The 20,600-nt window shown below is 43.6% G+C and overlaps 1 protein-coding gene across 3 annotated transcripts in view; it reads left to right on the top strand.

Moving 5' to 3' along the window:
• LOC119187625 (ornithine decarboxylase) overlaps nt 1-20,600 on the top strand; it is a 196,950-nt gene that overhangs the window by 146,624 nt on the left and 29,726 nt on the right. For all 3 annotated transcript variants that reach the window (XM_075878493.1, XM_075878494.1, XM_075878495.1), the window contains exons 8-9: nt 9,971-10,124; nt 13,635-13,738. In XM_075878493.1, coding sequence (XP_075734608.1) covers nt 9,971-10,124; nt 13,635-13,738 — 258 coding nt within the window. The remainder of the gene's footprint in view (nt 1-9,970; nt 10,125-13,634; nt 13,739-20,600) is intronic.

Below are 20,600 nucleotides of genomic sequence, written 5' to 3'. Positions count from 1 at the left end.
TGAATAGAGCCCAATAAGGAGAGGGTATGATTTTGAATAATAAAAGGGCTACAAATACAAGAACAAGGAAGTGCCCTACGTCGGAGCTTACTCACAACAAAAAGGTTTATTACTTGGAAATAAAATATATAACTGAACCTGATCAACACCCACGCATGCACACCATAGACAAAACAAAAACTAAATGATAAATACGTATGCCCCCACCCCTTCTAGAGCTACCTCCTTTCCATCAGAACATTTATTACTAGCAGATATGGCCAAGGATGAGCTGCATATTTTTAGGGGCATCAAGTAATATGTTTGGCGGGTAGGAAGGTTGTATGCATATTGATCTTCCGGTTTTCACTTTCGCTTTCTCCATGGTGCGCATGCAGGGGTGCTTGGTCGAATTTACTTATATATCTTTTTTAAGCAATAAAGCAAGTGTGTTCACGTCGTATTCACATCTTATTTCATTCAATCAATCAATCAATCAGCTTTTATTTCTCCTTGATAAATATGGGGGTAGCGGGAAAAAAGCCGCAGTACAGCGGCTTGACAAAGCTCCGGCCCCCTACAATGTCCAGCAGTAAATAGTAAATTAGAAAATAAAACTTTGCAGGAAATGTAACGTTTGAATTCAGTGACCTAATAGAGGTAATGGTAACATATAGTAAAAACTAGGTTAAGCATCAAAAATATTTGATTCTTTAAGAAACGTTATACGTAATGAGACAATCTTGCGATTCAAAAGAATAAAATGGAGTAAAAGGGGAAAAAGCAGAATCGTAATTGAAAATATTGTAATCTATAAAACATACGTTTATAATTTAGGCCAACAGACTACTATAAAGGCATTGAAAGCACAACAGGAAGAAAATAAAAAAAAGAAAAATAATGAAAACAAAGAAAACGTCATGCGCCAAACAGATACGCATACGCATCTGATTATCGCGACGTTGTGCCAGTGGGAAAACAAACTTTTATCATCACCCACTAAAAATGAGCGAAGAGCGTGTTTTGAAGCCGTCTCAGCATATATGCCACATTTGGAGTATCTATTTAAAAGTGCAGCTAGTTGGAATGATGCCGACTTACTTCCATAGTTAGTTCGACATAATGGCAGGAGCCAGTGGTCCTAACTTCTTGTGTCGTATGCATGCGACGTCTTGTTAGACGAAACGAAGTGAAGTCTATGTTGTTGATCCTTATGACGAGACGATATGTGCAGGAAAGACAAAATACGTCGGTCAATTTACCTTAAGTATATTGAATGCTTCAAAATAAGGGGCAGTGTGAGTAGCATACGGAACGTTGGCTATAGCATGAATCGCTCGCTTTTGACATACACTGAGTTTTTTCAAGTTTTCAGAGGATGTGTTATCCCATACGAGGTGACAATAGTTTCACGATGATAAAAATATTCAATTGTATAACCGACATTGAGCTTTTTGAGGCAGTATTTGACGGTTTTCGTTATTCAAAGCAGTGAAGGAATTAAACTTGTTGCAAACATACTGTACATGCTTATTCCATGACAATGTTTCTGGAAAAATGGCATCTAAAGCCTTGTTTAGCCTTGTTTACGGTAGTGATTATGTCATTATCAAGATATAGGTTATTGTAGGTTCAATGACTGCGTGTCGAGTGCAAAGAAATATGGCTTGTGTCTTTTTGTGTTAATTCTTAAAGGATTTCTTTTTGACCACGTTAATAGCTCAGCAAGCGCATCATTGGCAAAGGATACCAACCCATACGGTTGTACTCTTCTGAAAAAAGGACTGTATCATCGGTGTAACCTACCCATTTACAATTTGTAGCAGATGAGAAAATGTCGTTAATGTAGACGATGAATAGAAGTGGTTCGAGTATATTCCCTTGGGGGACCCCTGTCTTGAGGAGTTTTGTGCCTAAAATAAAGGTTTCATTTGTGACAAAGTGGCTTCTATACTGGGGGTATGAACGAAGAAGATCATTATATTAGCCACGCACGCCAGAGTGCCCTAGTTTATACAGTAGTATATTATGTTGCACACAATCTAAAGCTTTTGAGAAGCCAATATAGATGCCAAGTACTGTATGTTTGCCTTCAAATGCATATATTAAGAATTATTTTTGGGCTAGTAGTGCTTGTTCTGTGGATTTCCCTTTCATAAAACCATACTGTGCCAATAAAATATGAGAGTGTTTGTTCAGAAAGAAAAAAGACGCGCATGTATAATATTTTTCATGCCTTTTGATAAGACTGCAAGTATAGAAGTAGGTCTAAAGTTACCTACATCATTTTTTTCGCCCCCTTTGTGAATGGCAATAACCTTGCACTTTGCATTTTTATTCGGAAAACAGCTGCTTTCAAGCACTAAATTGTACAGTGTCGTCAGGACAGCAGCAATGATGTCAATGATGTGCTTGATTGGGCGAATTTGCATGTAGTTAGGATCAAGTGACCTTGAAACTTTTAAGCCTTTTAAAACATGCATTGAGTATATTTGATAAATCTGGACCGACCTTCGTCAGACCATTTACCCACAGGCTTGAAAGTGCATGATCTGTCTTAGGCTGAATTATGTTGTTTAGTCGTTTCCACAGCAGATCAGTGTTTGACTTGACACTACAAGGAAATGCTTGTTAAAGTATTATTATTTTGGTTTTCTAAGGATATGATTCATAATGATATGAAAGTCTTTCACGATTCATGGTTTCTAGTCTTGATATAATCTCAACAGAGATTGTTTTTCAACTTGATTGGCGGCAAAGGTAGTTGGTTAGCCATGGATTTCGCAATTTCTTACCTGCATGTCTGACAACAAATGGAAAATGTTTATTGTACATTGCCTTTGGCTCAGCAATAAAGGTCTCATACATGGGATTTGTGTCATGTTGTTTGAGAACTACGCGCCAGTCATGTACTTTGACTTTGTTACAGAAGCACTCAGAACTACACTATTTATTTCTTGGAAACGCTGCCATGGCTGAAAGTATTGCTTAGCTGTCGCTTCATTTTTGATTATAGTAAAGATGGGAAGATGGTCGCTTAGGTCGCTTGCAATCGCACCACCACAAGAAATTTTTTATCACTGTTAGTGATAAAAAGATTGATAAGGGTATTGGATGTCTGAGTAATGCAGGTGGAATTCACGATAGTATTTACAAATCCGTTTCATTGCAATACGTTTTCGTCGTATCCGATGAAACGTAGCACGCTGAAAGGCGGATTTGACTTTTTTATACTGTTGGCTCGTTCATAACGGTGTGTCGTAGAAACTCGAAAATATGCCGACTTTCGCGAAAATTGGCCCATCCTGCACAGCGCCGTATTCCTCTTTTTTGTTTTGCTTCGAATAATGGGTAGCGACTTGAAGAGGGTGAAACTGGGTAACAGTAAATCAAAGGCAAAGGTGTGGCGGGAGTGGATCAGTGGTCTTAAGAGGATATAGCCGGAGCGTGATTGTCAGTGTCAGTGAAATCAGTTGACAAAGGGCATAAAGCGTACGCTATAGAGGACGGGCGGTGCTAGTCATAGGTTTTCCTAAAATTAGGTAGAGAGGACTCTGGAGCCAAAATTGTTTAGCGGCCATGGGAATAAAGGGTAGTACATGAATTTGCATAGTCTTCGCGCTTGTGGGCTTCCAGCCCACTTGTGGCTGTGTTTATTGCTGCGTTTCGGTTTTGTTTCGAATGAGAGTACGAACCCTTGTGAACTTTGTAAGCCAATTTGAATTGCTGAGCATAATTGGCGGTGAAGCATAACTGCTGAAGGATTGCTGATTGTCGTCTCATGACAAAGCAACTCCAGGCCACGTGAATCCTAACAGAGCCGAAAGTACAAAGATTAGGCAAATTCATGTACTACCCATCATTCCCGTGCTCGCTTAAGTGTCATGCGTTGCAGCTCCCATAGGCACTACGACAGAGTTCCCTTTAGCATATTTTGAAGAAACTATGTGATGCTAGTGATAGAGAATGAAGAGGCGGATCCAGCGACTCACTTTAGTGGGAGCAGTCTAGCGAAATAACACTGGAGGGGGGGGGCAGAGGTTATGACTTCTAATTTATTTGCGATAGCAAATAAATTCACACTATCGGCTGGATTTTACCCCCATCGTCTGCGTTCATGACCTCTGTCATTCATCGTATATGTATACGTATATATATATATATATATATATATATATATATATATATATATATATATATATATATATATATATATATATTTTTTTTTTTGATGAGCCCTGATGACTAAGACCAGCGGAATCGGGGCTCTGGGTACGAGGAGCTGGCTGGAAGAAGCAGAGGAACACGAAGTGCAGAATGAGAACATCTAGCCCAAAATTGGGTGTTGTCTCTTTTCTCTTCATTACAATGGCGCATTCCGACAAGTGAACCCTCTGCAGAAAGCCACCGGTACGTGTCTTCGTAGTTCTTCGGCAGCGCGGGCTTCTCCATCAAGGAACGCCGTTCACGTTTCCTTAGCAATGGGGTCCCACACGAAGAAGAGTAATCCAGAGAAAGACTTCGGCGAGCGGAATAGAACATTCGACCTGTCAAGCACCTACTTCATCATTGAAATGGAGAGCTAGTTATATCTACCACTTATTATTACTGGCAATAAGAATCCTGGGGAAACTACCCTGTTTTCAGCACCAGCGAGATGGCGCAATCAGCGAGCGTCGCCTAGAGTTACTGTATGCTACTTTAGGTAGCAGAGTAGCGCCACTGTTTTGCGGGCGCTGCTCACTCCACCTGCAGGAGTTCAGTCTCCTATTCGCCGAGCGCCATCACGTGGTCATAAGTGGTTCAACTGCAGTGCGGAGAAATCAAGGCTACGATGATTCTGGGCAGATCAAGCTTGGTTGACATAGGCTGTTGTTATTCTCGCTGCACTTCTTCAGTACTGTAGTTATGTTGGTCTGGAGGAGTGTGGTATCAAGTGCATTCTGTGGTAAATTGTACTTCTTACAGCCCATGTGATTAGACGCGGAGGCAGCGGATGTTGCTAGATAAAGATTATTGTTCAGTGAGGAAAGAATAAATATTTGACTTTTTCTATCTACCCATGGCACTACGAACTTACTCAGTTTGTATTACCTACAGATGCAGTGATTACGTTATACCTGCAGATTTGGTCAGCGTGTGTTGGCTCCATACGCCCCAATTGGTCTGACTGGTATAGCACTACAAAGAAAGGGAGAATAAGTTGAAATATACTTATTCAAATCAGCAAGGCGTTGCGGCTAGCGCGTGAATTACGTGAATTTAATGCAGCTTTCAGATCTTACACGGAAGGAATGTTGGGCGCGACAGGGCTGTTGAACAACCATTCACATCAGCTGTCGGGAGCCGTGATTGTGATACGAGCGTACTAGAGAGCCGCGCGTAATATGGGCGTCGCAAGGCAACTCTCAATGGCTATTCAGCCCGATTTAGTTGAAGGCAATAAAACTACACCTGGCTCCCTCACACAGGTAACGAACGAGTCCAGAACGATGAAAAAAAAATCATCCCTAACTTATTCGATAGCGATCAAAAGTGCAAAAATAATTTCATATTGTAAATGAGAAAAACAGTAGAAAAGAAGACGAAGCTAGTGTAACCAATCATAAATAAAAAGCTAGTATAAACCAACCATCTTACTGGTTCAACGATCCGACGCACTTTGTTTTATTATTACATACCAAGAACGTAAGCATCAAATCAAGGCTTCTAGGCGTTACCGAACCAACCGAGTTTTATTCATATCTTTGAAAAATAGAAAGGAAGCGAAAAAATAAAGGCACGCTAATACCGTAGTCCCTCAATATTGAGGGACAATGTAGCGCTCTGAAGCACGAGCGTTGTTTCTACGTGGGTACAAGTGGCTTTCCCGCAAGACATTTGAACCCAAGATGGCGTACTTTGGCGCAACTCTGCTACCTAAAGTTGGCATATAGAGTAACTCTAGCGTCGCCACACTGTCATGACGGGGCGAAGCGCACTGATGTGTTCATCTCCCATGCGTTACATTGCCCCGCGATGAGGTGGCATTAGACGCTAAGGCACGTGCGCGCTTATCTCGAAGTGTGGAGAACCGTACGCATTGGTCTTTCATCGGAACGATTCTGTTGTATAGTTACCGGGTGCACAAAGGTCACTACACTCACTGCACAGTCTCCGTTTGCGAAAAGAGCGTGCTTTTCAGACCCAGCGAAATAGCAACTGAGACACTTATTCGCGTTCGTCTGTACATAATAGCCTGTTTGGTGCGTCATTTTTGCGTGAGAAACGTGGGGCACATTTTTATCTGCTTGCCCTTCTTCACCTGATATTCCAATTCGTTTCCATTGCATTCATCGCTTCGCTTTTGTGGTGAAGCTGTGACTTTTTAGTGGCATGCAAACCCTGTCATTCCATAAATACTGCTATTGTGTGCTCACAGAATCCCACACAATTGTTCTATTCGGTGATAGGGCGTGGACGACAAGCACTGAAGAGGGGGGCAGTGCTTACATGGGCTTTGGGAAAAGGTGATCCGTCGCTGGATGCACTGGGCGTATATTTTCACTGTATTTGCAGTGTATTTTGGAGTGTACTTGCATAGCTGAGCGTGTATTTTGCATTGTTTCGCCACGAAATCAAAGGAAGAAATGCTGCAGCATCAAATTGCAAGCTGCTGGACACTCATCTCATGCAAAAACACACGTGAAATGAGTATACATAGCACGTGCACGGACAAACAACTGTCTCAGGTCTACACTTAAAGCAGGCTGCTCAAACGAAAAGAAAGCCGCCTGAAACGAACGCAAAAGTACACAGAAGACGAGCACAAACTCTCACAATTCCTGCTTCATGTTATGTGAGCAGCGTGCTCCATACGTAGACGTGACCCTAGCAGTGAGCGAATTGACCTTCGTGCTCTGCAGCATCACGAGTCTGATCTTATAAGCGCACGGGCAGAAGAAACGGTCTCTGCTCGCGGCGTCGTGGCGTGCGCTCAAAGAAACACGAGAAGCACCGAACGCTAAGCCCAACGCGAGCTCGTTGTGCCATCCCTCTGCTGATGACGAAAACACGAGGAAGCTAAGGCGCTCTGGGGGTGTCAATGGTATATCGTTTATATAAATGGCTTGCCGTTAGCATGTGTGAGAACGTACGCTCCGTGGTTTAGTGGCTTGCGTCGCGCATTGCCAAGTGGGTGGTCGCTGATTCGACGCCGCAATTTCTTCTCGTTAATATGATTTGCAATATCTATGTATATACTTTATTACGTCATATCCGTGACGGCAATACGTCATTGGAGCCGTGTTGAACCCCGGAGGAAAACACTTTTGTGTTAAAAAGTAGACAACTCCACCACTGTGAAACCTGAGAAATTAAGTACGTAAACACGGCCACCCAACGATTCCCAATCCCACAGTTTGCACTACTCTGTTTACCATAATCTAGATGATAATGATGTTTGAAGTAAACACGTCAGGGTTTTTCCCGGCACGAGTGCTATCTTGTTAGGGAGTAGCTGGATGTCTGGCATGTGCGCTACTTTTTCCTGTAGTGCTTTATCGACTTCGTGCAAGCGATGGGACGTGAGATACGCGTCGTCTGCGCCGAAATTTTTCAGGTTGTTTCCCGCAGAAATTTAGCGAGGCAGCACCGCAGAAGCGTAGGCGAAGGAACATTCACTCGCTTGGCGTGGTTCCAAGCCAGCCGAAGGTCTTTTATATGCTTTCAGTGTTAAGTTAGTCATTGCCAGGACTTCTCGGTTATTTCTCTTAATTGTATAATTTAGACCTTGTTCTTCAATTTCACTTTGTATTGGGTAGTGAAAGCCTTCTTAGAGCCTGTATTGAGCTTTTTAAATGCGAAACGTTTCTTAGGGAGCTTCGGTGAGTTTTATAATATTTGTCTATGTCCTATAGCTCTCCTATGAACTATAGCTCTCCTAGCTGTTTGGATATTCGGATCTATACAAAAATTAGTATGGTAAACATGACTGTACGACGAGAATAAGTGACTAGTCATACCAAAAAAATATGACATGGATGTCATGATTTACATGTCGGGGGCTTGCTGTTCCTGCAGTGGTTTTGTTCACATGACGTATCATGAAACTGGTATTGTATGACATGATTGTATGGCGAACATAAGTGAATGGCCCTCGCGTGGAAATCATGACATGCGTTTCATGTAAGAGCATTACTACATGCCACTTTCATGATGCGCTCGCGGTCATTTCGCTAGCTTCACATACACTAAACGGTATTACGTGAAGTGAATGATTGGTGAATCTATATGACTGGTGCAAACATGATAATCATGACATGCGGGTCATGTAAGAACATAACTACATGCCACGCCCATGATGCGCTTGTAATCATTTATCTTCGTATATAACAAATTTCGCATTACGTCACGTGACGAATGACAAAAATGTATGACTAGTGCAAACATGATAATCACGAAATGCGGGCTATGTAAGAACATGACTACTTACCAAGCTCATCATGCGCTCGTGGTAGTTTTGTGGCTTCACGTACGCAAAGTTTGGTATTAGGTGACGTGAATAAACGATGAAGGTATGTGACTTGTGTAAACATGATAATTGTAACATGCGTGTCGTGTAAAAAACATGACTACATACCAAGCTCAAGGTGCGCTCAAGGTCATTTCACTTGCTGCACATATACCAAATTTGGTAATAAATATCATAAACGGATGAAGAAGGTGAATGACACGTCCAAAGATGATAGTGATTACAAGCGTTTTATGTAAAACGTGACAACATGCTGCGCTCATATTGCGCTCACAGCCATTTCGCTAGCTTCACCTATGCCAAATTCGACGTTACGTGAAATGAGTGGATTGCGAAGGTATATGACTGGTGCAAACATGTTTATTACACTATGCGTGTCATCTAGAACATGACTACATACCACGCTATAATGTGCTCGCCATTGTTTTCCTAGCTTCACTTATACCAAATTTGGTAATACGTCTGGCGAATAGACGACAAAAATGAGTGACGCGCCCAAACATGATAGTGATTACATGCGTGTCACGTAAAACATGACTACATGCTACGCTTATAGCATGGCTGGGGCCATTTCGCTAGCTTTGCCTGTACCAAATTTGGTATTACGTTACGTGAGTGGACGACTGGGCACAAATTCTAGGCGCAAACACGATAATCATGCCATGTACGGCGTAGTTTACGTTCGCCTCGTGAAGCTGTGCTAGTTTTAATATGACAATTGATCCTTGATTCGTACTTCACATATCATCGATTGCCCCTGCACGTGGCATCCACCGATTTCTTACTCTAAATGCTATCCTGCCATATCAGATGCGTAGATAGACTACGAGCAGCGATTTCAAGCTGTTTAGCACCTAAATATTTTAGGTTCCCTTATTCGGAACATCCACAATATCAGAAATGTATGCAATGCTCGGTGCTTTTTCTATTCATACGTCGACAGTCAGTTCCTGTGGCAAGCCTCACTATCAGTTTCAAATAAATCAGCTCAGTAAACAAAAGTACCACGCTGACAAGCAAATTATAGGAGTACGTACACCATAGCAAGATACATAAAACACAACAAAGCATCGGAGACACCTCATCTGGTTTTCCAATACATCCTTAATCAACCGACTTTTGACAAAGCCATGATGACTTGAGCTGACATCATCTTGTGACGTTACGTCACGTCGCGTCACTGTGAGTTCATGATTAACTCACAATAACGTCACAAGTCTTGGTGATCAGAGCCGTCAAGAAGATTTCATGAAGGGATCACTATTTTTGCCTCACTCGTATTGACTCTGCCAACGTGGGACGTTGGTCAGTTTTCACGTTTGAAGAGGTACCTAAAGCTTTAGCCTGAATAGTTTCCGGAGCCCTCCCCTACGGCGTCTCTCATAAACTTATGGTGGTTTTGGTTTTGGGACGTAAAAGCCGACGTGTTAGGAAATGGTTCTCACTTATGACACAACTGTTTTGCATTGATTTTTACAGGTGTGCGAAGCCGTTCGATCTTCCATCGACCAGTTATTTCCCCCCTCCTCCGGGGTCGAAATCATCGGCGAACCAGGGCAGTTTTTTGTCACCTCTGCATACACTCTGCTAACCAAAGTGGTCGGCAAGAAAACGAAGGAGCTTGTGATTGATGGTAGGTAGATTCCTATTTTTTACGCTTCGCATGCGTCTCTTATATTTCCCACCGTAGTCAGTAGAGTAAGCACGGAAATTAGAAACGAGAACAGCTTTTCACACTATGGCTTATCATGTCTGAGAGGACTAAACCATCCACTTAACGCTAATACTTTTATTACCAAAATAAGGCACTTCTTAACTCCATACAATAATCAAACAAGGTCACCTTTTCATTTGTAAAGGTCATTACAGTAATTGGTGATGAGTTGGCAGATGAGCTTGCCACTAAAGATTTTAGGTCCGGTACAGCTATTACAATAGCCATAACAAAGCGATTTATTAAAGTCCAGGTAATAAAAACACAAAATATTGAAAGGCAATGTAGAAAACACAGGGTAAAAAATGCCAGCCCATGATCGAATCAAAAGCACAAATCAAATAACGCGTTTTCCAACAAAAGTTTATACAAACCAACAATCAAGAGTGCACGGATGATTTCCGTTTCACTTGAAAGTTTTTAATGAAACAAACAATGTTTATATTCGCTAAAAAATTCACAGCGATACCGCAAATGCGAAGCAATGAGTGCGACAGCACCAGATTGGAACATCACGCGCAGAATGTCAAGCAGATTGAAACGTGCCCCACATTTCTCACGCACAAATGACGCACGAAACGTACTGACAGATGCAGATGAACGCAAATAAGCGTCTCATATGTTACTACGCTGTGTCTGAAAAGCGCATCCTTTTCGCAAACGCAGACTGTGCAACGATTGCAGGGATCTTCGTACGCACGGTAACAACGACAGAATTGTTCCTATGAAAGTCCAACACCAGCCATGATATACGATTTCCCCACCGTGACATAAAGGTGGGCGAATGAGCGTCACCCCCCTCCTCTCCGTGGCACAAGGTACGCGTGGGAGATGAGAGCGCCCGCCGCTGCGTCGTGACAATGTGGCACGCGTGCTCATTGCGTCATCTTGCTCATACTGAAAACAAGATAGTTCCCCCACAAGATTCCCGTCAGTAGCGATAAGTGGTATATATAAATAGCTTGCCATTTTAACGTTCAAGGAGGTGCTACTTCGTCAATCAGTGGCTAACGCCTCAAACTCACATTTCGGAAGTCCAATATTAGATTCCGCGTGCCGCAGTCTTTTCCTGGACTATTTTTCTTTCTTGAATTTTCAAATAATCAGATACGTATACATATACGTTAAGTGAAGCCAACGCCGGCGGCAAAATCCAGCCGAGAGTGTCCATATATAGTTGCTATCACACTAAAATGCTACAAATATCGACCATTTTCTAACTACATGTAAAGCTAATTCAAACTTAACAATAAATTCGGCACAACCACCCGAAATATTTTACACCACATCCCCAATTAGTTAAAAGATGTTCTCCACTCGACAACATTTGATGCCATCATAAAATGCTTCAATGAATTGATGCCAGACTCATTGTCAATAAGAAAAGTTGCAACGATCTACGAATTGTCTTGACAAGCTCGAAGTGTGATCAAGCCCTGCCGCGGTTGTCTAGTGGCTAAGGTACTCGGCTGCTGACCCGCAGGTCGCGGGTTCAAATCCCGGCGGCAGCGGCTGCATTTCCGATGGATGCGGAAATGTCGTAGGCCCGTGTGCTCAGATTTGGGTGCACGTAAAAGAATCCCAGTTGGTTAAAATTTCCGGAGTCCTCCACTACGGCGTCCCTCATAAGCATATGGTAGATTTGGGACATTAAACCCCACAAATCAATCAATCGAAGTGTGATCAAGAGGACGAGGAGGGTCCTACTCCTCACTTGCAGCATAGAACAGACATGTCTGTTGTCTATGAAAAACATTTACCAAAACGTGCACCACCGGCATATTCCACAGCAACCACCCTTAACCAAATTCTGCAACTTCCCCGAAGAACTTCAGAATATTCAGAAAGTCAACAGCGCCCGAAGACATTTCCACTTCCATGAATCAAAACACCAAAACCTGCAACTTAAGAAAATACGTTTCTCGCCTTTTTATAGTTATTTTTCTTTTTTATTTATTTTATGCTGTTTATTCTTTTTGATTCTCCTCTCCTTCTCATCAAAATTCTTTTGGCTTGTGCCTTCTTCATTTACATTTTTAGATGCAAAGTAGCTCGTTGAATAGCCTGTGTAACGCTGTCCGTTCTTGCCTCCGTGCCGACGCGCCGCACCGCACTTCCCCACGAAGGTGTTGGGGTGGTGCGAAATTCCAAGTATGTCACACCTTTCCTTGGTGACGTCACTCTCTCCCTCGCCTGCCGCGCGCTCGCAGCATGCCACCTTTTTCGCTTCACTCTCGCCACCACTCACGACGTTCGAGGACACATCGAGTGAACACTCTTTCGGCTCGTTTATCTGTGAGGGACAGGACACCGGAAAGCGAAGCTCTTTCGCCCACCGCATTATGTGCCGAAGCGGTTTGGCCTAACCCGGCCGTTGCCGGCGTTCTGAGACTTAGCAGAGCAGATCGCGTTCGCAAATGGCGACGTAACGCCTGCGTAACGACGAACGCAGGCTTCGGCAGTGGACGACCAACGACACCGATAAGGTGTGAGTCAAGCACGCCGATCGCGTTCGAAAGTGAAGACGGTGCGCTGGTAACACTGACGAGACACTAGCCAAAGTAGCTGAGCAGAAGTTCTAATAGCGGAAGGCCAAGGCCGGTGAATCGCCCCGTCACGGTGGTCTAGTGGCTAAGGTATTTGGCTGCCAACCCACAGGTCACGGGATCGAATCCCGGCTGCAGCCGCTGCATTTCCGATGGAAGTTGAGATGTTGTAGGCCCGTGTGCTCAGATTTGGGTGCACGTTAAAGAACTCCAAGAGGTCGAAATTCCTGGAGCCTTCTACTACAGCGTCTCTCACAAAAAGTGGTTTTGGGACACTATACCCCACATATCAATCCATCAATCAATCAATCAATGCCGGTGACTCGGTGATATTGTCATTGTCGGCAGCGTCATCGGACGTCGCCGACAACGTTTGGAAAACACCGCGTGCTCTCTGCCGAATCACTATGCGCGACGATGCTACTACGCATCCCATCATGGTTTCCTTTGGGCAGATGTCGTTATTTTTTTATTAGTTGACGGCCGTTTTAATTGTGGTACGGGCTGGAGCACTTTCATTTATTTGTTTTGCTCCACAATAAATGTGTGTATTTATGTTCCTTGAATAGTGATAGGCTCCGCAGGAGCATCAACTGGTATAAGCAAGGAGGCCGCACGTGGTCGTCACAATAAAACGTGGAAAGAAAGAGTAAAGAAAGTTATACAAACAAACTACCGGCTTCTGGCTGCTCATTGCCGGGTTTACCTGTAGGAAATTATGAAAGAGAAGCCGATTCAGTACTCTAACGTCTTAAACTCGTTTGTACAAGTTTCCATAACAAAAGGTAAACAGCTCTAGGATTTTGTCATTTTGGGCAGATTTCTATTGCAAGATTACCAGTCGAAGTATGCCGTTCTTTCTCTCTTGTTTCTATTTTTTCAGGACTGGCCCACACACATGAAAATGTGTACATAAATGAAAGCAAATACAATGTCATTCCTCGGGACCTTTACCAGTTTATGGACATTTGCTACCGTCCACTTGATGTAAGTGAACTTCATTCCCGTGTGTTTAAACTACCACATATACGGGCGTATTTATTCACAGAGTCATCTTCCTTTATCAAACACTAGCTCTATGTAAGAACAAAGTGCTAAAGGTTTCAGATTTATGACTTTTCTTTTCTATGTCCACATGCTTTGCACTACACTTATCGTTGTCATTACAAACATGCCTCTTACTTGCAAGTGCTCTAAAGGCTGCGGTTTCGTTTCAGCCAACCTTTACATAAATGAAGAGAAGGCGGCCTTAGCGTAGTTGTGATGCGTTGCATACTGAGAGTGGAGATGGTGCTTAAAAGTGCATTCTTTCTCTTTGTGAAAATGGCTTTGTGAAGTATGTCATTATTTTTGTGCTGCTTTCCCGTAAAGTCCAATATTGCCAAATATATTCGCGATGTCCTTTTGTAGAACTACTAGTTAGATTGGCTTAGTTTGAATTATGAAAAATAAAACAAAAAACAAACAAAAGGCAAAATAAAACAAAATTGGTTTAAGGGACATTTTCAAAGGCTACCCCCACCGGCTCGTGCCTACCGGGTGGGGTTAACGCTGCCACTGTGGTACATCAACGAGCAAGCTTCCACTGAAAAACTTGCAAGGATGAAAACCTTTAGATTGCCAGACGCAAATTTGGTGGAGAAAAGTTCCTTCATAGACTTCGTAAGTGCAAAAAGGCTGCAGTTGGACTTACCCAAGAAGCCACTTCCGAGTAGCTGACGCCAAATTATTAGTACGTAGGCATAGTTTTCACGAGACGGTTAGGCAAATTGAAAAATTCGACGTCAACACATCTTAGAATTCCATTTAAGACAATATTTGCGCCACATTTGCGATAACCGCTGTGTGTAAGTGCTTCATATTACTCTGCATTCTGAGTAAAATGAAAACCGGATGACATCCCATCAATAACTCAATGCCACCCATTCGGTCGGGTCATGGGTGTAAAAAAAAAAAAGACAGGTGAACCTGGATGCGGAAATCGCAAGTTATGTGACGACCTCTTCACACCTAGTGACCATATTATTTTCACGTGACTTGCATTGGAGCGTACTAGTACGGGAAAATGGGAGAATTCGTGTCGACTGCCCTCAATTTTTTTATTTCACGTGTGTATATACAGGCGCACGAACTGCCTTCCCCTACTCGCTGCAAAAAAAGAAATGTTTGGTTGGCTACGCACCACCCTGACCACGCAGCTCTCGCCACCTAAAACTGAAAAAAAAATTTGAAGACAAAAAAAAACGAAGCATCAATACGTCATTCAAGCGTCTCTGGAGAACACCATCTACCGGTTAGGTACTATTTCGCCGCAACACTAAACTCAGAGACTTAACTCAGCCACAAGAACGACCACTCAATCTCACCTCTTTGGTGTGGCCCGCCAAACGCTTTTGCTTCCTGTGAGAGCGCTACATCTCTTTCAACTCGGCTCATCGGCTGTGCCACTAGCTATCAGCGACGGAGGTGTTTCTCCCAAAGCTCTTTTCAGCCACAGTGAGCTATCTGCGCCAGCAGTTTCATGTGTTTCGGATAAGTGTGCTTTGTCATTCTTCGCTGCCAGACGCTCTCATGAACGGGCTACATCACTTCAGCTGGATTAGTGGCCGATGATTGAGTGATACTTGTTAGCGCAAGGAATACGATGAACACTGTAAAGAGGACAATCCTGGCCGTGGCGGTTGAAGCCCGTGCACTGTGTGATGTCACTGCACGTTAAACAACACCAGATAGTTAAAAATTTCTTACGCCCTCCACTTCAGCGTGACTCATAATTGTCTGGTTCTTGCACGTAAAACCCCGATATTATTATTATTATCATTATTATTATTATTAGGAAGGGGGATATTTAATGTGGCTATGTGGTTGATTCGCTGCAATTTAGAATTCTTATGAGCTTAATAAAGCTAGTTTAATTCAAAATTACTGCTGACTACCGACGATAGTGGTATATATGTGTAGACTTAATGCGCAATAAAGATTTTGGGCTGTTCTGGTGACATGAAAACATTGGAGAAAAAAAGTTGGCTGTTGGAACAGGTTCTGCGATATTGCCAGTACCAAAAAACACTACGTTTGTCTCAGTATTTATATATAAAAAACTCCGCATGCTTATCAGATGTGTGCCGTGAGGCCGCTGTTGTGCGCGAAGTGAGGGAATCTCTAATACTTCTGCGGTACTATGTCAAAGCCAATTACGCACACTAATTAGCCCAACAATAAATTTTTCATATGAATATGGTTCTCCATACACGCGCTCTATTATATCCAGGCGGTGAGCTTGGCGGTCCAATTGAAGCAATGAGGAAGCACAAAATCCTCGTCTTGCTCTCGCTAGTACGACCAAGGGTGTAGGCAGAACTATTTTTCGGGGGGAGGGGGGCTCCTGTTTGAAGTGTGCTTTATTTGCTCTATATGCCATAACGAAAAAATTTGAGGGGGAGGTGTGCGCGAACCTGGTGTGCCACCCCCTGGCAGCACCACTACGTACGGCAACTCAACATTACCATAATTATCTTGTTGTTAATAATTGTTACGTACTAACTTCTAATTCAGTATCAAGTAAATAGCTGAAGTAAATGTGCGCGTATTTTATTTATAATTGTATACTTACAGCATTTATTTGCGCGCCATGACATATTTATTTCCGTGACATTTTTCATTAAATGTGTAGTAGAAATCGAATAGTTACCTGTAATGACAATTTTTGTGAATGTATACTGATCACCTTTATTTGCGTATTGTGACTTATTTATTTCCAAGACGTAAATGTAGGTATAATGTGATTTGGACTGTTACAAACAATGCTTTTTTTCGTAAATAGTCTCACATGCACATAAATTATTATACAAACTTTGCAAGACTTCACAGATGTAAGGCTTTGCGGCAAAGCGGTTTCCGAAAAAGTCTGAGTATGTTTTCAAGCGAGCTGCTGGGAACTACCTTCGTTGCCAGAAATTTACTTAGTAGCTTCTCGATAAAAAGAGTGGACCTTTAAACCAAACAGCAGTCCGGAACAACAAAATGGCATCACTTGCTGAACGCATGACTAGGGACAGGAATCTCACAAAGTAGGGAGTATAAGTGATATTTCACCTTCGCGCGACGCAGTGCAAGCATGTGCAAGGGTGGTTACCTCACCGATCTGCAGCACCCTCACTACCCGTCATGGCCGGTCTGTCAACTTTTGCTTTGACGCGCGCTCTTTTGTTCAGAAGATGACTCTGCAGGCCGAACCAAAAGAGGGGAATCGAGCGGCCTTGCCAAAAGTAACGCTGTAGCATTTACACCCTATAGGAATTTCCAAGGCACCTGCATAGCTTTTTTTTAATGAACTAACACATTCATACCAAGGTTTGTTATGCTGGAATGGGGTTCTAGAGGTATTATTTTTAAAAAATACTCCCTACCTTCTCACGTTCCTGTATTATTCTTTATAATTATCGAAGCCGTGATAGAAGCTCAAAAATCTAAATGCCTCCCTATATGCGCGCTTTCTGATCAAGATTCGTGATTTAATGCACGCATGGCTGCCGCAATTGTTCGGAAAAGAAGACAGTAATACTAATAGTTGTGATTTTACGTCCCGAAACCACAATATGACTATGAGAAACGATGGTGTTGAGCGCTGTATTATTGCATGCAGTATATGCGAAAGGGAGAATGTGGTCAGAAGCATTTTAGGCAGTGGTACAGATTTCCACGAAAAAATTCTAGATTTCCTTGTCAGCCATATGCCCATTTTTAAAGAAAACTGAGCAGTGCCTTTTTAGATTGTAACTACAAACGTTCGCGTCAACAGCAGATATTCGTACTTATCAGCAACAGCATCTTCTGCCTTAAATATTTATTTTATATTTTGATTCGCAGTACAAATGCAAAAAACATTTATGATTCAATGCAGTCAGTAGTTTTTATTACGGTGAAATTTCCATAAATCTGTAAAGAACGTATAATGACAAAGTACCCTTACAAAAGTGCAAATTCGAGTGAGGCCTTGTATGTGTTATTTTACTGTTCTTTTCTCCATATGTGTCGCTGTTTTCATTAAAGTTTCTCGTGGCTACGTGCACAGCTATTGTCTTCTGTGACGATACTATGAATAAGCGAAATTCAGTTCCCGGGGATCTGCTATGATAACCTAAACACAGGAGATACATCTTATGGTACTTAATTCATTGCCGAGGTGAAATCAGTTGCACCAAGCACGAATGAAGTTCTCAAAGGCAGAAAAAAGAAAAAAAGTTCTTGGTCTCCAATATACAAAAAAAGATGGGCTACCTCCACCATTATTTGCCTGTTTTTTATCACCTCAAAGATCGCTCTACTAGCATTCGCGAAGGTTTACTTTAAACAATTCTGTTGGACGTGACGCCATGCCTTGTGGCCATAATAATGGGCTGCCTCCTTAAGTGCCACCAAAAAGACAATCGCCTGTAGAACTATGATTACAAGACACATGCGCCGTTCCTGTCTGCCTAAAAGCCGCCTTGAAAAAGTTAACCAAAGCCAGTATTGAAAAGCGAAATCCACGATACAAAAGTATACGTGATAACCGAGTGCCGACAACTAAATACGACCGGGACAGCGCGCTTGATTTAACATAACTCTGTCGGTGAGAGCTAGAACAACACTTAAGAGCCGCCCCGCCGCGGTGTTCTCTAGTTGGCTAAGGTACCCGGCTGCTGGCTTGCAGATTGTGGGATCTAATCCCGGCTGCGGCGGCTGAAATTTACCATGAAAGCTGTTATAAGATCAAAACTGCTGTGACATGCAGCGATTTAGTTGTCCGCTGCCGCCACTGGTATCCGTAATCACTGTCGTCCAAAATAAGAAATAAAAACTAGTACCAAAGACCCAATGGGGCTCCAACCCAGGTCCACTTCGTGCGAGCCCAGTATTCTACGACTGAGCTACGCCAGTGCATGGAACTTGATCGCAAAGTTGCCTTAGAGAGGCTTGATGTCGGGAAAGGAATTGCTTTAATATTGTAACGCACAAGAACCACTCACTCGAACACAATTCAACACATCACTGTCTTCGTTGTTCTCTCTCCCCGGTCTACCCCTCACGCGCCGGTCACCCCGTTGCTATTATCCGCTACATTCATCGCCCCCTCTCCTCTCGAGTCTGAGTCAGAAGACGAAGAGGCGTGAATACAGAAATCACGCGGCACATAAAGTTTCAACTGGCTTGGATGGGTGGGGGGGGGGGGGGGAACACGGTTTCTAGTTTTGGAGCTCAGTTCGGGAATAATTTTCAGGTGGAACGTAACAGAACCTAGGGCTCTACCACGCGAAATAGGCTGGCATACTGGGGAAAAAACTTCTGGCAACGCGGTGGAACACGCTGGGTGCGTCGAAACAGCACTAGGTCTTCTGAGTTGAAAGGGGTGTGGTTCTTGTTGGAAGGCGAGCGGAATAACGGCTAGCGATGCGCTATGGCCAGATGCGCTCTAAAGCGAGCCTTCCGAAAAAGCTCTGAAGTACTGGTGTTAACCAGATGATTTCGCTTTGTTGTGTTCAAGTCAAAAAAGCGCTCTTGCGGAAGCCTTGGCGTCCTTCAATAGACAAGCTTGAACGGTGACTCCCGTGTCATTTCCTGCTGTGCCGTCTTGAAGGCAACGACAGCAGCGGCAACGTATTCGTCCCAGTTGTTATGAGTGGGACTCCCATATGATGCCAGTAGGTCCATTATGGTACGGTTTGTATGTTCCACCAGACCGTTTGTTGTGGGTGTTGAGGAGTGAGTGGCTGCGGCATGCCGAATTCCATGGTCGTTCAGTCGGTTTCTGAATGCGCGAGACGTGAAGGCCGTGCCATGGTCAGGGATGAGCAAGCGTGGCGTGCCATGGCGAGAAATGACACACTCGTTGATTAACGTGAGGAAGTGCAGAGTCGAAGAGGCAGGGACGGCGCTGACTTCAGTCTACTTCGTGAGATAGTCCATGGCAACAATGACGAACTTGTTGCCGCGTGACGTACGTGGAAACGGTCCCTTAGGATGAAGTCCCAGAATCTCAAAATGTTTTCCTGGAGGAGGGATGAGTTGCATAAGAACCAGTTGCGAATTGGTGGTGGCCTTCCGGGCTTGACAGACTGTGCACAACAAAACATAGCGGGAAATGTCACTCTGCATGCGCCGCCCCCAAAACCTCTCTTTGATGCGGGCCAGCGTCTTGTGCAGCCCGAGGTGACCGGCAGTTGGAGCGTCGTGGCACATGAGTAGCACCGATTGTCGCATGGCTCCCGGCACAACATGCACGCACGACCCATCTCAATAATTCGGGTGATAAAGAACTCCTCGGACAGCATATTACGCAGAAAGACTTTCACGACGACACTTGGGAGTGCGTACTTCCCCAGATAGTCGTCGGGTTATATCGCCGATTTCTGCGTCTTGTAGCTGTGTAGTTCGTAAATCAAGCACTGCAGAAACTGGGGAGATATCGCTGAAAGTGGTCGAGTGGCGAGAAACGTAGTCAGCGTCTTGATGGCGAGCACCACAGCGATAGACGATGGAAAAGTTGTAATCTTGCCGTTTGAGAGCCCACCTTGCGAACTTAGCATTGCAGTCTTTTTTGTGTAAAGCCAGCGAAGGTTGACGTTGTCGGTAACAGCCATGAAGCTTTTACCATAACATACAGCGAAATTTTTCGGCTGCCCAAACTACCGCCAAGCACTCAAGTTCAGAGGCGTGGTATCGGCTCTCAGATTCACTGAGCCGGCGGATAGCATAAGCGACTGGGCTCTCCTGTTCGTCTTCGTTACCTTACAAGAGAACAGCTCCGAGGCCAAGACCACTGGCATCGGTGTGTAGAATTGTTGGGGCATTCTCGTCATAGTGCGCG

The sequence above is a fragment of the Rhipicephalus microplus genome, chromosome X (genome assembly GCF_043290135.1).
Source record: "Rhipicephalus microplus isolate Deutch F79 chromosome X, USDA_Rmic, whole genome shotgun sequence".
NCBI lineage: Eukaryota > Metazoa > Arthropoda > Arachnida > Ixodida > Ixodidae > Rhipicephalus > Rhipicephalus microplus.
This window is presented reverse-complemented; position numbering and strand designations above follow the sequence as displayed.